The sequence below is a fragment of the Podarcis muralis genome, chromosome 2 (genome assembly GCF_964188315.1).
Source record: "Podarcis muralis chromosome 2, rPodMur119.hap1.1, whole genome shotgun sequence".
Taxonomy (NCBI): domain Eukaryota; kingdom Metazoa; phylum Chordata; class Lepidosauria; order Squamata; family Lacertidae; genus Podarcis; species Podarcis muralis.
Window position 1 is genome coordinate 66,012,683 of NC_135656.1, and position 25,229 is coordinate 66,037,911.

Genomic DNA, 25,229 nt, shown 5'->3' on the forward strand with positions numbered 1-25,229 from the left:
ATTTCAGCAAAAATCAGAAACAAGCAGGAACACATGCAGCCTCAGGGCTTGTACAAGTATTCATAGTGCACTACATAATACCTGCAGTTTTGAAACCAGGGGGCATTGTACCCCCCAGAGTTAGGCTGACTTAGAGGCATCCATACTTTTCACATCACTAGCACATTATTTCAATTCCTAGTCCAATTCTTTCACCTAAGGCTTGGGGCACATTAAAATATCATATTGGTTTACTACTTGTCAAATGGGATTTCTTAACCACATTTCAGGACATAAACCTCCGAAGACAATTCACAAGCATTTTTTCATTAAAAAAAAATAATAATAATAAGGTGCTATTATTTGTATTAAATACAAATTGCTGAAGTTCAATACCATTCCCTAGACATCATACAACAAACCTCATATAATGAGAAATACAATCTGTGGCAGAAAGGGCCAGTGTGTCTGGCTGTTCACCAGAAGGCTGGTGGTTTGAGCCCACTCAGGGATGGCTGTGGGCAGGATTCCTGCATCGCAAACGGTTGGACTAGATGACCCTTGGGGTCCCTTCAAACTCTGTGATTCTATGATTCTAATAATGCAAAAGATTAATAAAAGCAACATAAAATGTCCCCTAAGAGACAGAACATAAGGAAGTACAACTTAGCCTATGCTACAAGAGCATAAGGGTTATTTAGAACCACAGTAAAACAATGAGAGCCTAGGCTTTGTTTTATAGGACAGTTTTAATAGGTGTGGGTGAACAAAATGCTCTTCATCTGCACTGAAAAGACCATTCCCTCTTCCCTCCCTGACCATTTTTCCTTGCGTGCCATATTTCTTTAGATTGTAAGCCTACAGGCAGGGGACTGCCTTAATTAATTGTATGTAAGTCACTCTGGAGCCTTTTGGTCTGGAGAGAGGAGTACAAATGCTCTAAATAAATAAATAAGGTGCCAGGAAACTCTTCTTCAACTACTGGGGTGCTACCACAGAGAAAGCCCTTTTTTTCTAGCAGCCGCCTGCCTCGCCTCGCCTCATTTGGTGGTGGCTCATAGAGCAAAGCCTTTGAAGAGGATCATAAGGTTTGGGTAAGTATATGCAAGGAGGCAATCTTTCAGTAAAATTACAGCAACCTCCTGATTTATAGGCAGCAAGAAGAAAAGTTAAAAGAACAGCACTATGCGATTGAAATAGGAAAGTTTTCGAGGATCTTTTAAAAGCCATTAAAGATGGGCCCATGCATATTTCCTTGGGAACATTACAACAAAGAGGAAAACATCAAATCAATTATCTACTAAAATGCCAGGCTGTTAGCAGCCAAAATTTGGCAACTAAGCTAAACCAAGATTTTTTAAAACGCCACAGCAGCTTTGCATCACTTGGGCCTAATGCAAATTTGTATCTGGCCAAATATATTACAACCTTCTCTGTAATGGAAGCCCAATGAAGCAACAGGAGAGGTTCCCCAGCCAACCATCCCACCTCCATACCCCTCCCCCTACACTGTTTCCCCCTCCAGGCATAGTTCCAAATCTGTATTTCTAATGGAAGGGAATAAAAATGGGCCAAGGAAGGCCCCAGGGATGGGGAGGCATATCATAGAATCATTGAATTTTAGAGTTTGAAGGGACCCTGAGGGTCATCTAGTCCAAGTCTCCATGGCAGACGGCCATCCAACCTTTGTTTAAAAATATCCAAGGCAAAGGACTGTACTATCACCATGGAAAACTATCTGGGGTTGCATTCCAGTCAGTGACACACAATCACCAAACACTTGACACAAACAGAAAGCTATAAAGGTAAAGGTACCCCTGCCCGTAAGGGCCAGTCTTGACAGACTCTAGGGTTGTGCGCCCATCTCACTTAAGAGGCCGGGGGCCAGCGCTGTCCGGAGACACTTCCGGGTCACGTGGCCAGCGTGACGAAGCTGCATCTGGCGAGCCAGCACAGCACACGGAAACGCCGTTTACCTTCCTGCCAGTAAGCGGTCCCTATTTATCTACTTGCACTTTGGCGTGCTTTCGAACTGCTAGGTTGGCAGGCGCTGGGACCGAGCAATGGGAGCGCACTCCGCCGCGGGGATTCGAACCGCCGACCTTTCGATCGGCAAGCCCTAGGCGCTGAGGCTTTTACCCACAGCGCCACCCGCATCCCCTAACACAAAGCTATTTCCCCATTAAAACACATGCAGGCATTTAATTCTTAGTAACTCCAGTCAAGTTTCACCTTCCATTTTCCCAAAACGCTTTGGGTGGAATTAAAGAAAGATCTAAACACTTTATCTGTTCTGTATTTGCAAAAAGTAAAAAAAAAAAAATCTCACTAATTATGGAAGACAGATGCAAATAACATCAGCTCACAGCTGAACTGCAAGCCTTGCCTTACCTAAACACCCTTAGATCATCTTTGGAAGACCTCCTCAAGATCCCCTCTTTGAGGGAGGCTGGTGTCAAGGGTGAGAGCCTTTTCAATTGTGGCTTCCCATCTGTGGAATGCTCTCCCACCTAGCATCTTCTTTAGCATGTTCACACAAAAACCTGATTCTCCACTGCTCATTGTCTTCATTTCAGCATCCAAAGCAAGATTGGGGGGCGGGTGTGTGTGTTGCTGCCGCTAAACAATTTGTTAAACCATTCTAAATATGAAAGCCCGGCCAATCTACCGCTAACCACCAGCAGATCCTAGTTTTATCTTTTGGCCACCCCCCAATGCATAGCACCACTTTTTGAAAACAGTAGCACAGTCTCCCCTAGCCTGGTGGCCTTCCAGATGTTTTTGGGACTACAACTCCCATACTTCCTGACTAGTGGTGATGCTGAATGGCTCTGATGGGAGCTATAGTCCAACAACATCTGCAGGGACACAGATGGAGAAAGTTGCAGTACTGGATAACAGGTTTCATCTGAAATCTTACTAGCTTGGAATCTGGAAAGAAAGCAGAAATATATGTATTGCATCCAGCACACTCTTATCATGGTAGATTAATATGCATTATGCTGGCTTCAGCAATCAGACTTTGCTGTGTAGCTGTTGAATCGCATTGTTTTATACCACAATAGGAATTAAATGCATTTCTTTGCCCCTGTGAACATTTCCAGGAAGGGCTTTAAATGAGAAATCTGTTCTCTTTCACATCAGCATGTTTTATTGCAACCACTACCTGTCTACCAGTTTATTTATTTGTGTGGTGGAATACTAGGCTCTTTTTTTGCTAATTTGCATTGTTAAAATAAGCTGGTTTTGTAGAATGTAGAGAGCACTCTTTTAGTGGTGCAAAGGAACGGGGAGATGCCAACTTAAAAGGATACTGGCGCCCAGCATGCAGCTGGGCACCAGAAAACGAAAAGGGAACAAAACGAAACAAATACTCTTGCCAGCGCTGCCTATGCTTCACAATGGAAGGAAAATGGGAGTTCTGTTTGCAGAGACAAAGGCACGGGTACCAAACAGTTGACTGTTAACCTCACCAGCCCAATTCAATGTGACAGTGACACTTCACAGCACATTGCATCCAATCTCTTTTGAAGCTGACGAAGATTGTTTCTGTTTTATATCTATTGGTTTATTAATGGACCACAGCCTCTTAAACAGATGCATATTCATTAGGTAGCCAGCTGTTCGGAGGTTCCCAGATGTCGAATGTAGCTTTGTCTTAGAATGTGTGTGTGCTTTTCTTTCTTTCTTTTTTTTTTAAAAAAGCCCCTTATCATGAAACAAAGTAATTCAGGCCTATTAAAAGAGCTAGTTAATTACTAAACTGGTACCTTATGGCACCCAGTCATTCTTTTGCCCCTTTTTATGATTTGAGTCATAAAAACCCTGGGGACTTATTTAAGAAAGCCATCCAATACTTTAAAATGAAACACTACAGAATTTTAGACTCCTTTGTGTAATTGTATCTACTAGAAGAACTCACCTAAATTGGCAGCTGAGTTGTACATTATGGGCCGAGGTCAGAGATAGCACAGATTCACAAAACTATTGGGGTGGAAGCCTTACCCGCAATAGCCTAGAGAAACAAAAGTAGGCAATTTGCATTCAATCTCTGCTGTTGCCATTGAATATTGGACTTGAAGATTGGGGGGAAATGCAAAGAGAAATTCTAGCATGCCTATGGGAGGTTATGGTACATGCAGGAGCAATATACATGGTACAGGTCTGTGCTGTAACTGGGTGAGAGGTATTCATGGCTCCTTTGTAATTATTTGTTTCATACAGTGAATTTCCCACACATTTGAGCAGTGCGAAGTCCCTTTTCAACAACAACCAAACCTTCAACTTGAATGGGGAAGTAGAAATCCAAGAACTTTGCAGATACAATAGCTGCCATCAGAGGAATTGCTTCCTGCAGCTACAGCTTTGCCCTTCCCCATTCATGGTTTTTATTTCCCCCACCCAAGCAGGCAACAAATCACTGGTTTGGAGCCAAGATGGCTCTGTTGAAGTGGGGATGTAAAAGCTCTAAAGGATAGAAGGGCCCCAATACCTAGTGACCAGAAAATCATGGGACTGAAATGCATGAACATGGTTACGTAGCTGGATTCTGTTGCATAAGTAAAACCTTATCACACAGATATACAACCAATCATGAGATTCTCTTTTTAAGAATTACTTGTAATCACAATTTCTTACCTTACGTGGTTGTTTTGCTCCAGCTTTACACAAGCACTGGCTAAGGGCAGCTTTAACTGGGAATTTTCATTTTCCAGAGCCATTTTTCTGCATTGGTGTTTCCAGACATAGCACTCCGTTCCATGCATTATTGTCACATAAAGCCTTGTCAGAACTTGTCATAAAGTGACACATAAAATGGCCATGTTTGATACAGACACCAGTGTTTGCTCAGTACAGGTCAGGCTGAACTTCCCTTGTTGGTTTTCTTGCTGGAATAGCAGTTCATGGCTCTTGTTCCTTTGGCCAATGGGTGGGGTCAGAAGGATTACAAAATTGTTTGTGAATGGGAGTAATGAGGGAGGAGTTTCTTCCTGGCAGCTGCCCTCCTCTTCCGTGGAAGGTCCCTCCCACCCACTTGAGAAAAAAAGAATATTCCTGATGCTCATCAGAGTTTAGTTAGTGAAAAAGTAAAGGAAACACATTTGAACGCTTTTGCATTCCCCCTTCCTTTCCTAAGTGTCAAGAGTATCATAGTCTTACGTTTGACAGCTGAAAATTCATTGCCCAGTTGAATGCCAATTGAGCCCTAAGTCAGTCGTCTAAGTGGGTTTAGTGGAACTTATTCCCAGGCAAACAGGCACAAGATTGCAACCATAATAACTATTGGAATACAAATTAAAATGAGAGAAGAAAAATTGCCTTCCAAAGTAATTTGTAACTAAAAAACGCCAATTTGAGCACATTCCAAATCAGAGCTTTTATTACATTTCATATTCTACCTACATACACACACACACCTCAATCTGTGTTCCACTGCGTGCAGAATTTCAACTTGCTACTGTGGATAGAAAGTGGGTTTCACTTTTGGGAAAGTAAGATGCAGCTTTGGAGTGACAACCCAAGAGGCTAGTACACAAGCTATTTCAGGGAAGTGTGACACAACCAGGTGGCTTATATTGGAACGTTGCAGAAAGGTGAAAGGACTATTGCTTTTCCAAATGTTGTTGGGGATCAAATGCAAGTCAAACTTTCTTTAAAACCTCCTCAGATATTTTGTAAATTCCAGAAATAAGCTATAATATTAAGCATAGCCAAGAAGCAGCCTAGTATGGACTTGCAAGTGAACCTGCTACAAAGTAGTGCATTGTGGCAAGGTCCTTTTGACAGTTTTAGCCACCCAGCAACACTATTTTCCAAGATACTTCATTCCATTGCACCTCCCTCTGGTCCCTATTCAAGCATTTTGTGACCAATGAACATGTTAAATCCTCATTAAGCGATTTTTTTTGTTCCCCAACGCCCCTTTTAAAGTTTTTGTTTAACAAACAAAAAAACCTACTCCTGCAAACATTGAGATCCTTCCATGCCTGCTAATGTTTGGATGGTGCTGTTTGGGCTACATAAGGATCTAGACTCAGAGCGTGAGTCCACTATAGCAGTAGTTTTCAATCAGTGTGCCGTGGCCCCCTGGGATGCCTTGAATGATGGTCAGGGGTGCAGTGGGCAACACTGGCCTCTGTCCCTCTTTTCTTCCTTCCCTCCTCTGCTGCCCTCTTGTGTCTCTGCCTCCAAAAGGCTTGCACAGCTGCAGCCCTGGCTATAAGCTCTGCAGGCAAATGGTGCCTCTAGATGGCACCTCTCTTTGGGGTGGGGGCAGCTCAGAAACCAGGGACAGCAGCAGCTACCTGGAGGACTCCCAAGGAGAGAAGAGGCTGAGGGAACACTCCACAAGGGAGGGTGTTCAAAAAAGGGCGAGAGGTCGCAGGCAAGGGGCAACATAACTGGGCTCCTGAGCCCCTCAGCGTGATGCAGGAAGATGGTAGTTGGTCAAAGGAGCGATGGACTCAAAAAGATTGAAAACCTCTGCACTGTAGGATGACGGTTGCTGCACTGAATACCTAGGTAAGATAAAGTGTCCTGGAATACACATCTCTGGAAACCCGAGACCTGGGAGAATATAAATGGTTTTAAGCGCTGGTTACATTTATTGTTGATATCACCTTGAGTGCAGGATGCCTGCTTACATTATGCAAAAACTTCATTGATAAATCCCTCCTGCCCTCCTCCTCTCCACCAGAAGTGTCAAGCTCCTCTTGGCTGATGGATCGAGATGAAACAGATGCTGCCATAAATACTCTTGTTTAGTGGTTTCAGATGCAGTTTCTGTTTTGTAGAACACACTGAGTGCTCAGGTTATCAGCAAGCGTGCACCTGTGCCGTTTATGCCTTTGCTAGGTCCTAGTGTTCTGCGATGGCACGGTAAATGCATTCCGAAGGACAGCCTTACAAAAAGACCCAAGCATAATGCTTAAGTTGCATACAACACGCTCATCTATTTTGGGTGGAAACTTTAAATCTGAAACATACCAAGTACCTGATGAATGTGGGCCCTGTTGCCTTCTTTGTACAATCTTTTCTTATTTTTTACCTGCAAGTCCCATGACATCCCAATGTGAGCCTGTAAGACTGCCAAGCCTCTGCAGGTTGCTTTGCGTCTATCTGCCATTTCTTTTTCCTCTGAGCAATTGTTTACTTTGGGGCAATTTGTGAGATCTGCACACCAAGGTGAATACTCTTGATACTACCATCCATGGTGGTTGATTGAACTTAACACGATTATGTAGAGAAGCAAGCTTCGGGAGTATCCACTTTTATGGCTGTCCCTTTTCTTGAAAGTTTGACAATACATTTTTCACAAGCAAACACAAGCTACCGTATGCCCTAGCACTTTGTGGCCAGGTTTAAGAGGCACAGGTTTTCAATGTTTTTTATGCCTGCTTTGAATGTGTCACTGTTACTGCCTGGACCCCTTTGGAAAGCAATAGGATTCAATCTCAGCGCAGAACTACTACCAAAATACTTGAAGAGTTTCATAACATTTCCTAAAGAAGTAAATCTAGTCCAGTTTCAACACTACTTTATTCCAACTTGCTTTTTGAAGCATTAAAGCCTGAAGAGGCACATCCCAGCCTTTCATTGTATTGTATTGAGAATACATTATTGGACTTTGGTGCCTTGACATCATAACAGTAGAACGAGGTTTTTAAAAACAGGTTTGACAACTTCTCCGTTCCCCCCAAAAACCGGTTTGCTCCCACCTCCTGCAGTTTTGTAGGTTCATTTTTATTTTATTTTTACTTCTTTTTTTTTTTTTTTTTTTTGCTTCTCAACATCTGTCGCAAGACAAACTTATGAAGACAATTCCCACAAAAAGTTCAAGGGTTTCAAAACTGGAGCTGAAGAGAAGGCGATCTGTCCCGCACAGCCAGTAAAGCTTGTCTTGATTACTTTGATGTAACAACACTTGAAAGCTCTATTCTTTGAAACTAATTTAAACACATTGAATTGTTGAAAGATTAAAAACCGCAGTCAGCTAATTACACTCACTCTCATCTCTTATTCAGCAAATGAATCACTTTTCATTACCACTTAGCTGAAGTACATGAATTTCTGCCTAATTAGAAATGTTGTAGATGGAGCATTAGCAAGGCTGGAGTGGGTCAAGATATCTGCGCTGCTTCATTTTTAATTCCTAACAGTAGAGTCAGATAGGGAAGGCGGGAGATAAAAAGTCATTAAACAATTTTAAATTATTTATAAAAATTACTTTGCCCAAATTATAATTATTTCTCCCCCCCAACTGCTCTCATGAAATGTCAAATGGAATGAAAGGAGAAGCAGCCCCAACATTGTTTTTAATGAACACTTTAATGTTATGTATAACAGAACATTATGAATACAATGGAAATAAAGTTTTATCAATTTAATAATAATAAAAAATATCCAACATAAGAAAGGGGAGCCAATAAAGTTTCATACCTAGAATATAATGCTCAGTAGCAGCCCTGGCTCTGTGAATATAAACTGAACCTTTGCATCCCAGACTAAAAATCATGATCTGTGTTTGAACCTAAATGCAGAATCATAGCAGGAAAAGAAAAAGCCTTTAATTTATTCTTTCATTTCCTTTATTTTCATTAATTCATAAAATCTGACTGCTACAGGTTTCCTTTAATAATAATAATAATAATCTATATATTTATTCATTTATATATATTTATTTAATCCCTTTCTATTGGATTCCGCAATTGCTAAGGCCATATTTACATAAAACAAGTGAAGTCACCAAATGTATAAAATTTAGAATCCAATGCTGTTGGATTAACAAAAAGTTTAGAGGTGTTCTTTCTTAATTTAAAGATGCTGTTTCTCTTTTTTTGTGTTGCAAGAAAAAAAAAACTCTTGCATTTTGACTGTCAGTGATGTAAACAGTGACCCCAGAGACCCCAAGGGGGGCTGCCACTTCTCACTGGAGTATGGCTGCAGAAAAACCACCCAAACCAAAACCCAACCATATATATATATATTCTCTAGAGTTCTCTGAAAGGAAACCATACAGCAGTCTGAATGAAGTTTCTACCAGTTCTGCATTGCGTATTAAAGCAGAAAGAGGTAGGAAAACCCCACCCGTCCCACCCTATTCATCAGCAAATTGCTTAAAGAGGTCTATAATAAAAATTTGGATAGTATAGCAGTGTTGCTGGAAGAGTAGCAAAAGTATATATACATTCCAGGTCCCTTTGAATTAGCCATAATCACATATGTAAGTCATTTTTTTTTTTTGGACAAAAATATATATATATTCTTATAAAAAATTGATCAGCATACTTTGACTTCAAATTTGACTCAGTGGTAGGAAAAGGAACGGATCCAATTATGATAAATAGATTCCAGGAGGGGAAAAAAGAAATCAAGTATAAAATTAGATTCACACAGATATACCCAGCCCCCAAATTCCAGAGTTTCCACAAGTTTCAAAGTTAAAACTGGTTCTGCCATCTAAGAAAGGCTTTTAATTCTCTTGTTAAAAAACAAGGCCTAGTGATTGCAATATCAACCATATCACTCGGTGGAGGACGTTTTCTTCACCAAAACTTGAACAAAAGTAGGTTGGGAGTTTACAAAATGACCTTTGGGTTCTTTAGATGGGCTCCTTTAAAGTAAGCAATAAAAGAAAAAGAGAAAGCATTTGATCAGCATTTTCAACCCTTATCCCAGCTTTATTTGTGCAGCTAAAATCCTTCATTCAATCTGATTGGTTTACAATCTTTATTTGCTAAAATTTGCAAAATTTGCAAAGGCATCTTGCTTAGGTTGCACAGTTCCGGGAGTCATGGAGGATGCCACAGCTATATTAGTAATGCCCATGCCCGACAAACCCATTCCAGAAGTTGGCATTGCCATGTTCACATTCATTCCCATCATGCCCTGGTTCATCATAGGTGTGCCTCCCATGGAAGCCATCCCGATTGTGCCAGTCATCACAGTGGGCATTCCCATTCCCACAGGAACAGGCCCGCCCATCAATGGGTTTGCAGGAGGTCGAGCAGGCATCATGCTGGGTGGTGAGTTGAGGCTCATGGTTGCAAAATTCTGAGACATCACATTCATCGGTTGTTGCATATCTGTAGGGCAGAAATGAAGTTTTAAATGTTAAGGTGATTTTTTAATGATATTTCTATCATTCAAAGGAAATGCAAGTATATTCCCACCCCACCCTTATTTAACGTATTGGCTGTATATTAAAAACAAAGCTGATCCTTAAAGGCATCATCCAACATATTTCTATATGCCTGAGAACTGAAGTCCAGCACAAATCCTAGTTGTCATAGTTCCCCTTCCTCCAATTCTCTTCTTTCTCCATGGCCAAACCATGCTTTGTCTAGATATCCACTTATTTATTATGCTCAGGGATCCACAAATATGGTGTATTCCCTCTACATTAATCTTTTTAAGCACAACTTTGCTAGTACCTTGTTCAGAAACTGGGGGAAAGGGAGAAGGAAATGAAAATTCCGTTGAACAGGAATCCCCTTTCACTGCTTGGGGGCTGACAGTTCCAAGAGTTTGGGAGGAGACACCACAAAAAGCTTTTAAAGGATGCACTATATCATTAGATCAGGGTGAGGAACATTCAAAGCACAAGCGGGCCAATATAGTTTGTGATCCATCAAGCTGAAAATGGTTGGGCTCACCAGCCACATGCTCTCTGGGATCGCAAAAACAAAAGGCAGAACTCAATGAATCAAAAGTTGTGCATACTCAATCAAGAGAGTTTTTAAATAGTAGAAGGCTACGAAGTTGCAGATAATATACTCTGGTCACAAAAAAAAAGAGAATTTATAGGTGCTGAGGAAGTCTAGCGTTCTGGGTTTTTTTAAGACCCACCCACCCACACTTTGATCAAGAATATGTTGTGAAGAGTGACCTCATTGAAATACATGCACAGCAAGAATTGTATTACTTACTTTGTTGCTGAATCATTGTGTTGAGTGATGGTTGCTGGGGCTTGGAAGGCTGCATACCAGGAACTAAATTGTCCAAACTGATATTTACACTAGGGTCTGACCAAGTGGATGGCAGGGTTTTGCCTACATTTTTGGGGACCATCTCTGTGCCCATATTATAAAGTGGATTAGGCTTCTGTATCATTGGGTTAACACCGTGCAAAGGCTAGAAGCATTAAAGAAAGAAAAAAAGAGATCTTTAGAGTTATGCTACGAATTGCCAACACAGTATTTTACAGCTATAATTTATCAGAGAGAGGAGTTCATCCAGTCTTCATAAAGAGAAACAGATGGACATTTATGTTCTCCTAAGAGAACTGAAGAAAGTTGAAGTTCATGCTCATAAAATTCTCAAGAGCATCTCTTTAAGTACTTTACCTATCATCTGGTAGTCTTCTGGAACTGTGCCAAGAGTGGTAATTCAGAAGTGCCTTGCCCCCCCCTTACCTAAAAATACTTTCTCTGAACCACCCTTCTATTTTAGATGCTTTGGAAAATTAAAACTAGTTGCTAAGTTTTCCAAGTCCAAAGACTTGTTTTCAATAGTCAACTACACTTAAACTGGGTAAAACTATACGTGAGCCAGTTTGTCAGAAACAGGTGGCACTGCCCACCCTCACCCCCCTTGGTACAATCAAAGTGTCGCAAGTTTGAAGTCTTCCTTATGTTCTACAACTCTTAGATTGCTTTAGACGTTTCCTCTCTCAATTTACTTGAATCTTGAAGAAAAGAGGGGCCAGTGAAGCAAAAAGACAAGAAAACACTTTCAGAGCTACAGAAAAGATGCTTTAAGTTAAGCGTGTGTCAAAACTATCCGTTGAGGAAACAGTAGTCAAGGGACTGCAGAACAGCACCATACCTGTGACCTTGACATAGGTAGATTGATGCTGACAGTGCTGGAACCCATCATAGATAAATTCATGCTTTGGGAAGAGGTCATGGTGGCTTGGGAGGTACCCATCAAATCAAAGAGGTCAGAAGGATTTGAAGCAGCTGGAGGCTGGCCAAGGCTCTGCTGAGCAGAGCCACCAAAGAGCTCAACAGCTGGCTGAGCAGAGCCACCAAAGAGCTCTCCAGCTGAAGCAGCAGGGCTTGGAGAGGTTTGGTTGAAGGCACTCCAGTCGCCAAACTCTCCATTCCCACTTGCAGTTGTACCTGGGGAGGGAAAAGAAAGGTAAGAGTCTTTATGAAAAGCACAGAGCAAATGCCACATTCCATGAAGTGAAACAAATGAGAGCCGATGTATGTCCATCCAGATTAACATCTGCAGGTAGGATCTCCATCTGGACATTACTCTCCCTCATGAATATTCCAACAATTTTAACAGGATAGCAAAGGGGGGGGGGGACATAAGAATGAAACAACCACACCAGTGCTAAAGTATGGCTGGTTATGTGCCACCTGTGGAATCCACATGAGTGGGACATAGATTTCCTAACAGGCAAATCTGCAGGATCCACTTTCAACACATAAGAATGTGGCAGGCATAAGAGACACCTGAAGCATAGCAGAAGTTCAGTATCTAAATTGCCAGTAGCTCAAAATTGGGAGCCTTAAGCAAAGCTGCAAACATTAACTCATTGATGTTTTGAATCAATCACTGTGAACAAGGCTGGTCTCACAGTCGTAAGAAGTCATAAAAACAGCAATTTGTTCAAACTCATCTGATTACATATACATTACTTGCTGTATACAGTTATTAAACCGGTACAGCTAAGTGGGATACCAATAAAATAATGGGCTTTCAAATTCAGTTGCCTCAGGGTGTTTATCTCACCTCTGTTGTGCTTGTTAACAGCATTGTGTAGTATTTATTTAGCGCTCTATGGGAGCTTTGATAAATATGCATTCAAAGCTCACACATGCTCTCAAATCTTTGTACAGCATGTGCATAGAGAGCTGCAAGACATTTAGTTCTTTTAACAGCAGTCTGCCTGTCCTTACCTATTTTAAAAAATACACATTTTACTGGAATAAACTTGTGAGTGAAGCTCCAAGATGTAAAGATCACGAGGAAATAGATGTTTGGCTTTTAAAGCGAATGAGCCTTTCGTATGATTATCAATTGCTAGCCACTGATGAGTATTTCAGTTTTGAAGCACAACAGTTACGTAGATCTTACTATTGTAGCCTGATGCACAGACAAAGGCACATAGGGGCACACATGCTAGCACTGGTTTTCACACAGTTGAACAACTTGCAATTTACATTTAACTGTTAGGCCTCATCAGTGCAGACGGAAAAGAAAGCATTCACAATTTTAAATCAATGTTCACCTGACAGGTCTGAGAGATGAGAGACCCTGCTGATTTCAGAATAATCTGGTCTGTACAGCCAGCTAGGAATTAGTGATCTACAAACCTGCCTATTACTTAGAATCTAACTCACCTAATCTTAAAAAGGTTGCAATAATTTACATTTCATGTCAATAATTCGTAATAGTACCTGTTCGCCTGGGTATAAAACCCTTGTTTTAATTAATTTCTCCTCCACAGGTGGATTAAAATTTAAGTAAGGAAGGGCAGGGAGGGAAAAGTACATCCATCGCTTATCTGTGCACTACAATCCACTTTAACGCAAGTGCTGGGCTAGAATTCATTAGCTTGGGGCCACAATGAAACATTTTGCTTTGATCTCCCTTACAAAAGGGACTTTATTGGGAATATTTCAATTAGTACTGCCTATTAAAAATTTAAGCACACTTAAAAGTATTCCTGATGGATAAGTAAATGCTGATTCTCCAGTTACGGGATGCTCATATCCAAACACAAATAAAGGAAAGGGGGAGAAGACAGAGGCATTTGATGCCACTCTTCGGGGAACTTTACCAAAGATGATTAATCAACAAAAGATTTCTGGGGGGGCTTTATTGCTCAAGAATGATTAATCATTGCTGGCTGCTTGCATAAAGGTGATTGGTGGAGATTAATCATATTAACACTGATAAAGGAGTATTATCAAGCTTAGACTGCATTATTAGCATAATAGGATTTGAGCACCACAAACCTAAATTTTCAATAACCTGTAAAATCAAGGCAGAACATTATTAAAGCTTAAAGTATTTAAGGGCACAGTTCTCAAGTCAAATCCTATCCCTCAATACAATGCATTTTATTACTGATGGCTGCAAAAAACATCACACCTTCTTCTATGCAATATGCTTTGTGGTAGAACAATTGTTTCAGCTACTGCTTGGTTCAAAACTCTTTGAACAATCCCAGCTCTGTTGACCAGCTATCTTAATTCACATTAATTCATTGGGTCTTTTAAAAAGTAATTTGGGTAACAGCAATTATTATAGCAGTGTGGAAGAATACAACAAAAGGCAGTAATTTAGGGCCAATCATAACATTTGTATAAGCTTCCTCACCCCTACAAGGGGCTCTTACTGTGAAGTTTTTTTTCCTCCCCAGTGGACAATTTTTAGTTTGTGTGGAACTTAAATAAATCAGTACACACAAATTAACAGTCCCCTCCCTGGACATGTAGCAATCCTGCCTTATGCACAGCATCTATTGTCGAATTCTAAATGTTTCTTGGGTCAATTCTAGCCTTCTTCCAAGAGAGTACTTTAATATAAAATGCGGAATAGAATTCTTAAGAGGCTTATTGCAGATTACATAAAAGGTTACCATTACAGGCGAAAGGGGATGGAGTACACAACATACTATACTATAGCAATAGCTACTACTCAGTATTAATTGGAATTCATTCTTGGGACCTGTGAAAATCATTCCAGCCCAGTATTTCAGTTAGCTTCAATTAATGTTAAAGGTGTTTGTGAGGGGAGACAAAGTAATGATCATTACTGCTGCATTAATTCATTTAAATTCATTTTGGTGCTTGTAAAAATCATTCCAGAGCAATTATTTCATTTGTGTGTGTGCGCATCCTCTCTACTGGGGGTGTGCATATGTATGCTGCTCATCCCCCTCCTTCACCTGGGTGGATTTTGCAAGTGTGTGTGTCCAAGGGCACATGATCTATGCAATCCTCAAAGCTGTGGCCCTTGAGCTGGAAAAGGTAAGCCACCCCTGGGTGAAGGGTCAAAGGAAAAGCTCATTCCCCAAATAATTAATCCCTCTGCCCCGAATAGAGAATAAGTCATAATAAAATGAAACTATATCACAATACAAAGCGGCAGAATCTAGCACCTTTAAAATGAGAACTTGACATGGAATTTAATCTATTCTGGAAGAGAAGACACTTTCAAGTAGCAAGAGACCAAAATTTGAGAGGTCAGCTTTCTGTTCCACTCCCTTGGCACTGTACCTTGTGATGGGGGGCAGCCTGCTGAGGCAGAGGCGGCGGCAGCAGAGCTAAAGTCCGCAAACCCTCCGAAGGGGTCAGTGGCTCCACCTACAACCAATCAAAGGATTTGTTGTAAATTAGTGAAAACAGCCCCACTCCAGTAGCAGTTCACATCAAATATTAAATTTTATATTTAAATATATTGTACGTGGAGTCAAGATATACAGTTCTGGGAAACGGTTCAATCCATCAAGCGTATTGAAGCTCAAAGTACTTAAGGGCACAGTTCTCAAGTCAAATTCTATCCCTCAATACAAGATATTTTACCACTGATGGCTGTTGGCATGGTACAAAAACTGAAATATGTGGAAATCCTGCAAACCGGGCTGCAGGAACAAAACCTGGTTGTGTATGCAATCGTACTCTTGTGCTTTCCTTTGACTAGTTTGTGGGGAGTTTCCACCCTCAGTTTTTTCACTATTCTGGCATGCACAAGCATGGAAGAGAGCACCACGAACGATCATGTGTTAAATGAAGATTGATTCAGAAGGGTGATAGTCCAATCAAAACAAAATGTCACAAGGCATATACATGGCTGAAGTCTTTCTTTCCTTCTTTTTTGTACACAAACAAACCTGTCAAATCGAATTATGCCTGCTTTTATGGTTCAGTTATATCCCACCACTTGTACATCAATGCAAGTGGTCTATATTCAACTTCGTAATTTCAGTAATAATTTACCAAGGTTGCATGGAACGCAAAACTGGTGAAGAACCAGTGTAGGCTTGGAAGAAATATCACACAGTAAAGATTAATGCAATTCTAACTCAGGTACTAGATATAAGAAACAGAACAAGTCTTTTATTGGGGAAAAGCCTTTGTTTGCTTATTATGCTGCATAGAATGAAAAATTTAAAAAGGCCTCCTTACATGTTAAATCTTGTGAGACTGAAAGCAGGAATGACTTGCACAGGATTTCAGATTCAAGGTTTTAATGCATAAAACCTGCACTGGTATTCATTTTTTAATAAGTTTGCTTTCTTTTCAGAATAAGAACATTGAAAGTCCCAGTTGCAGATACTAATGATTTATTTACTACAAAATATAGTATCCTTACTATTCTTTCCTACACATTTTTTATCAAAATAGTAAAGATTCACAGCCTCTGCACTGGTCATTGTTCTGTACATCTCCTTATGTCAAGTTTGAGGGCCAAACTAAATAGGATGATTGCCACAGGTGGGGATTTCTGAGCAGGAATGGGAATGCTGTACACAAGGAGGGCTTCATTTAATCAGAAATGCTACAGTTCCTCCCAAGCTATTATCCCTAAAAGGAAAGCCCCCATTCAAATTTTTAAAATTGTGGACATTAATTGGCCCTCTGAGAGAAATACAAAAAATAGGCACTTTCTGCAGATATATATTTTTTCTGTGAAGGAAAATGTTTGGGTGAAGCAACTCTCTGCCACCATATCTTTAATAAAGGGCTTTAGGCTTCTAGTTGACAGTTTCCTCCTCTGAAAGTACCGAAAAAGTGATGGCCTTAGCTGTTGCCGTTTGTCCTTAAAAGATTTCACCTCTGAGCAGTCACACCCTTCCAAGGAGTACCAGCAGCTCAATTATTCTGCTTTTAGTGTTTGCGTACATTATATGGGTTACATCACAGCTGCTTAGCCTGCAGTGCTTAGAAACTAGCCAGGTGGGACTGTAACATCTGTGTTGCACTCAAACACCACCAGGGACAGCTTCCAACATCTGGTGCCATTTCTGAATTGTCTTATCGCTGCAAGACATTCTGCTCCATCTGCTGCTCTCAACTCGGTTAATTAAACTAGAACCATCGCCTTTTTAATAAATGGCTGGCAGTAATAAAAGGAACAATTCCCTTTCTAATACATGTGTACTTGTATTTCTTTTTAATGCTATTTTATTTTAGCCAATTATTAGGAAGTCATACTTCATTTTCAGATAGGAGCATCTCCCTTCAGAATGTACACAGATATGTTATCAAATAGGAGATATGTAGTAACAAGACCCTCCTAAAGTCTTATAATAGGTGAATTATGTTGTAGAGCATATCCAAAAGACAGACAGATTGGGCATTTACCAGTATTAAATCATTATGGGAAACTGTGATAGAGTTTTATACAAAGATAAGCATCACTTTTATCTAAGCAGCTTGAGGATGTACAATACATTTGCGCTATCCAGAAGACGGAAACAAGCAGTATTTACATAGCATTGCATGGCATATGCAACCACGTGCACATCTCTTGTACGTAAACACTAGCATACTTAAATGATTATAAATTTCAAGACCATGGTTATTTGAACTAGCAGTGCTAATTTAGACAATACAGGTAAATGATACCAAATAGTCAATTTAAAAGTAACAATAGTATGGCAAATGCTTAAGCCAGTTAAAAATCAGGTGAAATCATTTGGGAATTAATCTGCTTCTGCACATATTTTGGTGGTCCCATGCTCTATCTAGTTGCTTCCTCAGAAAACACAGAACGTTTCTTCAAAGCTAACAGCAAGTCTATGAAGATGGTTACTTAGGATGCAGTGCCAGGACAGCCACCTGGTGTTGATAGTCGTGCAACAGGGTGAGCTAATAACTACCATTTCCATATGAAGCACTGCACAAAGTTGTTTCATTTTCTTTTTCTATCCTCTATTAAATGATGGAGATTTGTATTAGGCATTGCTCAAAGTACCTTATTTAGCCCCCTTCTTGGGGGGGGGGGGAATGCTTCCCACTGTCTTGGTGTGGACTAGTTGCTTGGCAAGCACCTCCACAAAACCATGAGATTTCCATGCCCCTATCTTTACAAAAGAGATCAATGCCTATTGCGGCCTCTTTGCTATTTTGTGCGTGGCACAAGCTAATGGAGCCATGCTCTTTTCAGCATGTAGCACACGGGTTAGGGAAAGTGACCTCCTTAGGAAGGACAGTGCTAATCTTCACAACATCATTAGCTAGCCTCAAAGACTCCCAAATGAGAGCTGTCGTTATAAATTAACTCCTTCCATCTGTCTCCTTAGGGCAGCAGAAGATGCTATTTGTGGTGGCCAGCTGGTAATGTGTCTCATCTCTAGGACATCTTCTAAATGCTGATGTGGAAAGAGCGGGTAAGCTTAACTTCCACTAAAGGAGTGAAAGCAGAATAATTGTCAGTCAAATGGCAAATCCAGAAAAGATTTCTCAAAAGAAAGATGAGCATGTTCTGTTCTCACAACAACAGTCTGTAAGATGAGGGTTTTTCCAGATAGAGATTTAAATTAATAGTTGAGCACTCCTTCAAATTTGGGATACCGGCTGCGGCTGAGATCCAAAGAGCTCCATACACAACGGGAAAACTGCTTGAGGGTGGGGGCATATTCAAGTCACACTGAATCCTACCCCATAAATCCTTTGACTTTCAGGAGATACTTTTTAGGAAGTTGTAAGGGAGTGCAATAAAAACAGGAGCTTGAAAACCCCAACCTATTTGCCTCTTGGGATTCTCAATCTGTTTAAGTTGTTGCATTGGAGAACAAGGGGAATATCAACATTATTTATAATAGATGATCTACCTGTAGATAACTGGAATGAGAGTAGAACATTTTATTATATCCAGACATGTTTCAAGTGTTGTAAGAAATGCTCCTCTCTCTGTATTTATTTGTAAGACCAATATATGTGTACACCTGCTGTTGTCGATATTATGAGGAGGACTGAACAATCTGCCCATTAACACTCCATTTACGTATGAGGCGGTGCGAAAGGCAGGTAATACAGCATCAATGCAAGCAAGATCAAATACAATGCTGAGCTGCATAGGAGCCACTCAGATTAAAGTGTTTCCCACACAGCTGCAGATGTGTCTAGAATCCTAACCCTAACCCATTGTGTGTGGTCTAGAACCCTAACCCTAACCCATGCTTTTCTTTAGCCACAGGGATGGCTCTGTGCCTATAAGGTTAGCAGGACTTCAGTGAGTGCTTCAAATCAGTGGGAGCCCATGGTAGTAGAGAGGTATGGGTCATGTATGCAATGGCTCTTGCTACGAAGCTTAACAGAAACACACAGTTTCAGTGAACCATAAAGGAAAAATATTGTACTCCAAATATTCTATCACTGTAGAATACTCCATATGCCAAAAAAGAAGCAATGTCTGTCTACATTGTGTTATGATCAGGTTTTAAAGGGAACTATGAAACCAGATGGTAGAGAAAAACAGAATTAAAGCTAAAAGTAGAATGTTTCTAAGATTGAGTTCAAGAACTTAAAGAAGTTGACACCATTCCTGCATGAAAACACAACTTTAGGAAAGTGGAGGGATTGAGCACTGTTCATGTATGTTAAAAACCCGGTAAAAAAATTACGGTAGACAAATTGAAGAGATATTTGCTGGGGAAGGAATCTCAATGCCTAGTAACAAAGACCCAGCAAAGAGACTCCTTAAGTTTCTATACAATCACCAGAAACTTTTATTGCCCTAGCCCAAGGCCATGGCCTCATCCAAAAAACAGTACAGATATATGTATTTCTTAATATGGGCAGCTTCCAGTCACATTTGCTGCCATTTAAAATACACCTACTCACAAGAATTCAGAATCCAAAATCATACTAAGTACAAGGATATAATGCTGACTCTCATTCTCCAGTATACTGACAGGAGAATAATTCCTGTGCCTCTGCAAAGTTTTCAATGTGCTGCTTGCATTTTCTAAGGAACCCTTCAAAAGCAGGGACTGGCAGGGGGCAAAAGAATAAAGCTTAAGAGCTGTGGCCTAAAGTCCTGCTTATGAGGAGATAATTTCATTTTATTATCACTATGTAATTAGTATACACAGGACAAAATAATAATAAAATAATAGTAATCCTGGGGGCAAAAAAATGGTTGCAACTGTTTGAAATGTTGCTTGGGTTTAATACATAGTAGAAGTTCCAGATTTAGCCAATCATTAGCCAATCATGTATATACTTGCTGCACCCAGAGAAGCATTCACACTAAGATGTTTGTGCAAGGCTCACGAAAGGTCGCCGAAACGCCAGCTGTATGTGGGTCATGGGACCTGTTTGCACAAGGTGCTTCAATTTTATTTAATTCCCCCCCCCTTATTATCCCACACTGTTCCAGAGCACCCCCTGTCCCCTGGAGAATCTTTTTAGTGGATGCAGGGGGCTACTGTTGGAAGAATATGGCAGGAAAGTCTCCTTGCGGGAGCACTTCTATGGAACCAGCCCCATGTTGAAAATTTGTATAGGAGTAACAAATTCTGGCAGAATCATGACAGTTCACAAAGCCCAAAAGTACAGCCACACCTTTTCAGAAGCTCATGGTATTGTAAATGGGGGATGAAAAGGGGTGGAAAATAATCTTTCCACTAACAACGTTAATGCTGCGTGCTGAATCTGTTGAGGAATTCTTCCTTCAAGAGAAAGCATTGTTTCAGTTACACAGCTCTTAATCCTCTTCTTAATTCGCTCACAGGTAATGTGGATTATAAAACTGCAGCTATCAACATCCAGCCCCCTAATATAAGATTGATGATTCTACAATCATGCCAGCAGCAGTGAAGATATGTAAATAGAACCATCTTAATATTTCATGCCAGCCAGAGACAATCTTCCTTACTTTGTCCTGATATGGCTATTCATTGTTATTGTTTTTTTTAAATATACCAAACATGCACTCCATTATGGAGAGTAACATTTACTTTACTGAAGCCTCAGTTGCACTAGTCGCCTACAATGGAGTGAATGAATTGAACAGTTTTGAAGTGACCAAGAAACATAGTTATTTCTGAGGTCACCCAGGAGTCAATGGACAGGAAACAAAAAAGAAGAAGTAATAAGGTCACTTTTGCTGTACACATTAGATGTGACTTGTAAGTCAGCTACTCTCACCACTGCCTCTCTCTCCATGTGTAACACGAGAAGTGTTGAAATCTGACTGGATTACATGCTTTTAAAATTAATTATGAATAACATTGCATTTCAGCCACCAGAGTTCCTGACAAACTGACTTAGCTGTGAATCTTTCTAAGGTGCTATGGTTATTATTAATCTATACAATATGGTAATTTGCATGTGGTTCTATGAATAAATATGCAGCTCTACATTTAACTGACTGATACAGTTTCCCTTAGCTTCCTAATGCATACGTTTGATTTCAGCAGAATTAAAATGCACTAGACTCACAAGCTACAGCTACTGCTCAAACAGAACACAGAAATACATTTTACCTGTTGGGACTGATTGATCAGTACCATCGAACAAAAGATCGACCAGGTCACCGGATGACTTGCTGCCAGGAACCTAAGGACAAGCACAATTGAACTGTTTTAAGGAATATGGTTATGAATATGCAAAGGTGTGTGTGTGTGTGTGTGTGTGTGTGTGTGTTTTAGGGCAACTGAACGAGGACTGTTTGTGGCAAGAAATTGGAAAACTGGAGTAACACAGAGAAAAATAGATCTGTGTAGCATCAAACATTGGTTGTTACTGGAAATCAACTTATATTAAGAGAATTACAAAACTGAAGAATATAAAGGAAGTTATTATTGTGCAACTTGATAACAAGGATTCTAAGCTGTTACCTCCCATCAGACAATGTAAGGAGAGGTGCAAAAATATTTTTTAGAAAACACACCCATTCCATATAACTATTAAACATAGCAATGGCTGAACCATTTCTTAAAATATTTCCCACCTTTATAGTTTTGCTAACATGCCTTAAAATTTCATTTTGAGATATTCAAAATACTAGAAACATCATTTGGTCAATTGTAAGCTGCCTAGAATTTTAAAGCTTGATATCTTTCTGCTTATAACTAAATTTGTATAGCCTTCTTTGTGCTTTACAATAGTTTTTAATCCTCTGGTTATTACTGCCCTACCTCTGGGATTATTCCAATTAAAATGAAAGGCTGATATTAGGAGTGTGATGTCTAAAGGCACCAAAGAAATTCAGAGTTGACTTTGAGATTTGAACTCAGCATCCCAAACATGAATATATTTAATTGGAAGTAACTTCTTCATTTCCTGAAGTAATTACTTCCAAGCAACTATGGTTAAAAACAGCACCCCACCCCAAGTAGGCCCATCTTCTTTTTGGGGGGAAATTGGAATAAAGTGACTGTTATACCAAAGGTGGAAGGTATATTTTAGGTTCTGCTTCTTTGATAAAATTAGCAAAATGCTAGATACCAGAAAAGCATAATTTAAGAAATTTCTGTCACAAAGTAGAGGTAGTGTGGTTTCTTCTTCTGCTACAAGGAAGGAAATGTATTTACCAACAAAATCCATGCATTAAAAATCACAATATTATCTTGCTGCATGGGTGCACTTTGTCATTTATGACTAAATCCTAGATTTTTGTACACATTCACAAAGGAAGGCAATGGATGAAAAGTTGCTTTTCCTGGAGCACCATGTAAATTTAATAGACTATAAACCTTGGCACAAAGACAAGTACATCTATGGTAAACTCTATGCACCTGGGGGTTTCTAGAAAACTTTCTCATTACAACATTAGCGATTATGTAGACACAGGACTCACTTTAATTTGCTTTTAAGAAGTTCCCTCCAGTACACTTGTTGAAGACTCCCACCCTTGGGCGGATGGGGAAAATAATTGGAAGCAAAAAAAAAAGTCCAGGATAACAAGAGGGGAAGGATGCAATATCAAACTTAAGGTTGCAATCCAATACACACCTGCCTAGGAAATAGCAACCATTGAAAATAGCAAGGCTTCCTTCTCAGCCAACATGTATAGGACTGCACTGTAAATGCACTTGTGGATTTAATGAAGTCTGGGTGCACTGGAGAACAAGATTTGTCCCATCTAAGCAGCAAGCATGTGCAGCAGATTCTGAACTTGGGGCGCAACTGAAACATGACACTTGGAGAAGGTGAACTTACCTATGCCGCAGTGCACCAGCATCTCTTTGATCCTGGGCCCCCAGCCACTACACATGCAATAACTAGAACACAGGCACAATGTCTGCCCAGGCTAAAGACATGAGGCATACAAACAGTGCACAAACAGGCAAAGAGATCCAGTTTAAAGCACAACCTCTAGACATGTGCAACCCTACATAGTTAAGTTCTTCTTCCTTGCCCTATGCCAGGGGTCTGCAACCCGCGGCTCCGGAGCCGCATGTGGCTCTTTTACACCTTTGCTGCGGCTCCGGGGCGGATACTAGCGAGGGGAGGAGGCGCATTGTGCGCCCCGACACTCCCCACTGTGGCAGGCGCTGTACTGGCTGTGACGTCGCATGGGGGCGGTGCGTGCGTTAGTCACGCACCGTCCCGACGTCACCTTCCCGCCCGCTGTCAGATCGCGGCTCCGGAGATATATTTGTTTTAAATGTCGCAATGGTTTTGCGGCTCCCAGTTTTTTTTTCTTCGGAAACGGGTCCAAGTGGCTCTTTTTGTCTTAAAGGTTGCAGACCCCTGCCCTATGCCAAATATAAATTGGTAGCAAAGTACATGGTATGGCCTTAAAGGACAGGGCAGACCCAGAATTCAACATTTCAGAATATAGTAATACAGTGGGCTGGCCACGCATGCAAGGGTTCAGTTTTGGAGGTCCTCCCGCAAAGGCAAAATTGCATAAAGTCAGGAACCCCCAGAGCCCCAACCCCTGCAATCACTCCTACCTCTCCAAAACAGACCTTGCTTACTGGGCTCTGAGAAGGTCATTAAAGGGCCCCGACATGCTCCCAGAGCCCTCATGCCTCCTTTCCAAAGCCCAATAAGCAAGGCAGAGGGCTTAAAAAATTCTGTTTATTTAAAACATTTGTACCCCCACAGTTGCTTCCAACAGAACAAAATACAAATAAAAAAATCAACTACACAAATTAAATAGAACTTTCATTTCTAGATCACATATTTTTCATGCCTTTTTGTTCGAATGTTTAAGCTTTCTCTCTTCTTAAAGTGAAATTCTTATACAAAGATCCTTGCCTTTTCTGAGGGCATCTTCAAAATAAGTTATTGAACAGAGATACTTTGGGCACACTAGATGCATACATTAACTGCACAATTTAGATGTAAAGGATCTGCTTGCTGGTGGATCAGTGTACTGCCATATGGTCTTTAATTTAGGGAATACTTAAAATTTGTACCATCTGATTATAGCTTCACTAAGTTTAACCATCAGAGCTGTCAAACTGCTGTTTTTACAATTGGGCTAATTTAAATAGTTACAGTGGAAAGGGAACACTATAGCTTTTCTTCATTGTTTCCTGACTTCCTTCCTAAGTGGCATCACTTTTAGTACATACTTGGCAGTGCCAGAAAAGTAATATGCATCCTCTTTCCCTCCATCTATGTGGGCAAGAAAAAACCACCACTGCATTACGGCAGAAGTAAAACATGCTTTCACATTATGGTCTTAGTGTACTTACCTATGTAATATAGATACAATCTCTAGTATTCTAGCTTCCCTGAGGCTGACATGGGAGTTTTTAAAACTGCCCATCTGTTCACTTCATGTCTTCAATCTCCCTGCAATTTTGAGCTTGACAGATTCCATCAAACAATGACTTCTGATTCCCCTGGTCTTCAGACATTAAGTGATCCTTCCACTTCCTGAGAATGCTTGCAAAGGTGTGGCAACAGATTTTATCTCATTTCTCTACTTTATAACAAATAAAAACTTCCAACTGAACTGAAGAGGTGGAATGCTCAACCTGGATTACATTCAGTGTACATTATACTTCTATTATATACAGACTTGTGTTGGATTACAACCTGGATTACAATACAAAATGGAAGTAACCCTAACACAGGCGTCCACAATTTTAGCCTGGCTAGGTTCCAGCCCCAGGCAAGCTTGGTGATACTTGGTCCAAGCAGCAGCCAAGGAAGCCTCCACTTCTCTTTCCTGCTATGGAGGAGGAAAGGATGAAAGTAGGAAAGGATGACGAGAGGCTAAGCTACTCTTTCAGAAAGTTGGGAAGAAGGATGCTCACAGTACACAAAGCAAGCGAAAAACGCCAAATCCTGGACTGGTACGTAATCACAGTGCTC

The 25,229-nt window shown here is 40.5% G+C and overlaps 1 protein-coding gene across 2 annotated transcripts in view; it reads right to left on the bottom strand.

Moving 5' to 3' along the window:
* Positions 1-8,288: 8,288 nt before the first annotated feature.
* Positions 8,289-25,229, bottom strand: part of CLINT1 (clathrin interactor 1) — a 64,088-nt gene continuing 47,147 nt past the window's right edge. Inside the window, exons 8-12 of one of the 2 annotated variants that reach the window (XM_028718375.2) lie at positions 21,437-21,509; positions 15,219-15,305; positions 11,806-12,101; positions 10,908-11,112; positions 8,289-10,064 (exon numbers count right to left, since the gene is read on the bottom strand). In XM_028718375.2, the coding sequence (XP_028574208.1) occupies positions 9,709-10,064; positions 10,908-11,112; positions 11,806-12,101; positions 15,219-15,305; positions 21,437-21,509 (1,017 nt within the window). In that variant the 3' untranslated portion in view covers positions 8,289-9,708. The remainder of the gene's footprint in view (positions 10,065-10,907; positions 11,113-11,805; positions 12,102-15,218; positions 15,306-21,436; positions 21,510-25,229) is intronic. The other variant, XM_028718376.2, reaches the window with a different exon arrangement.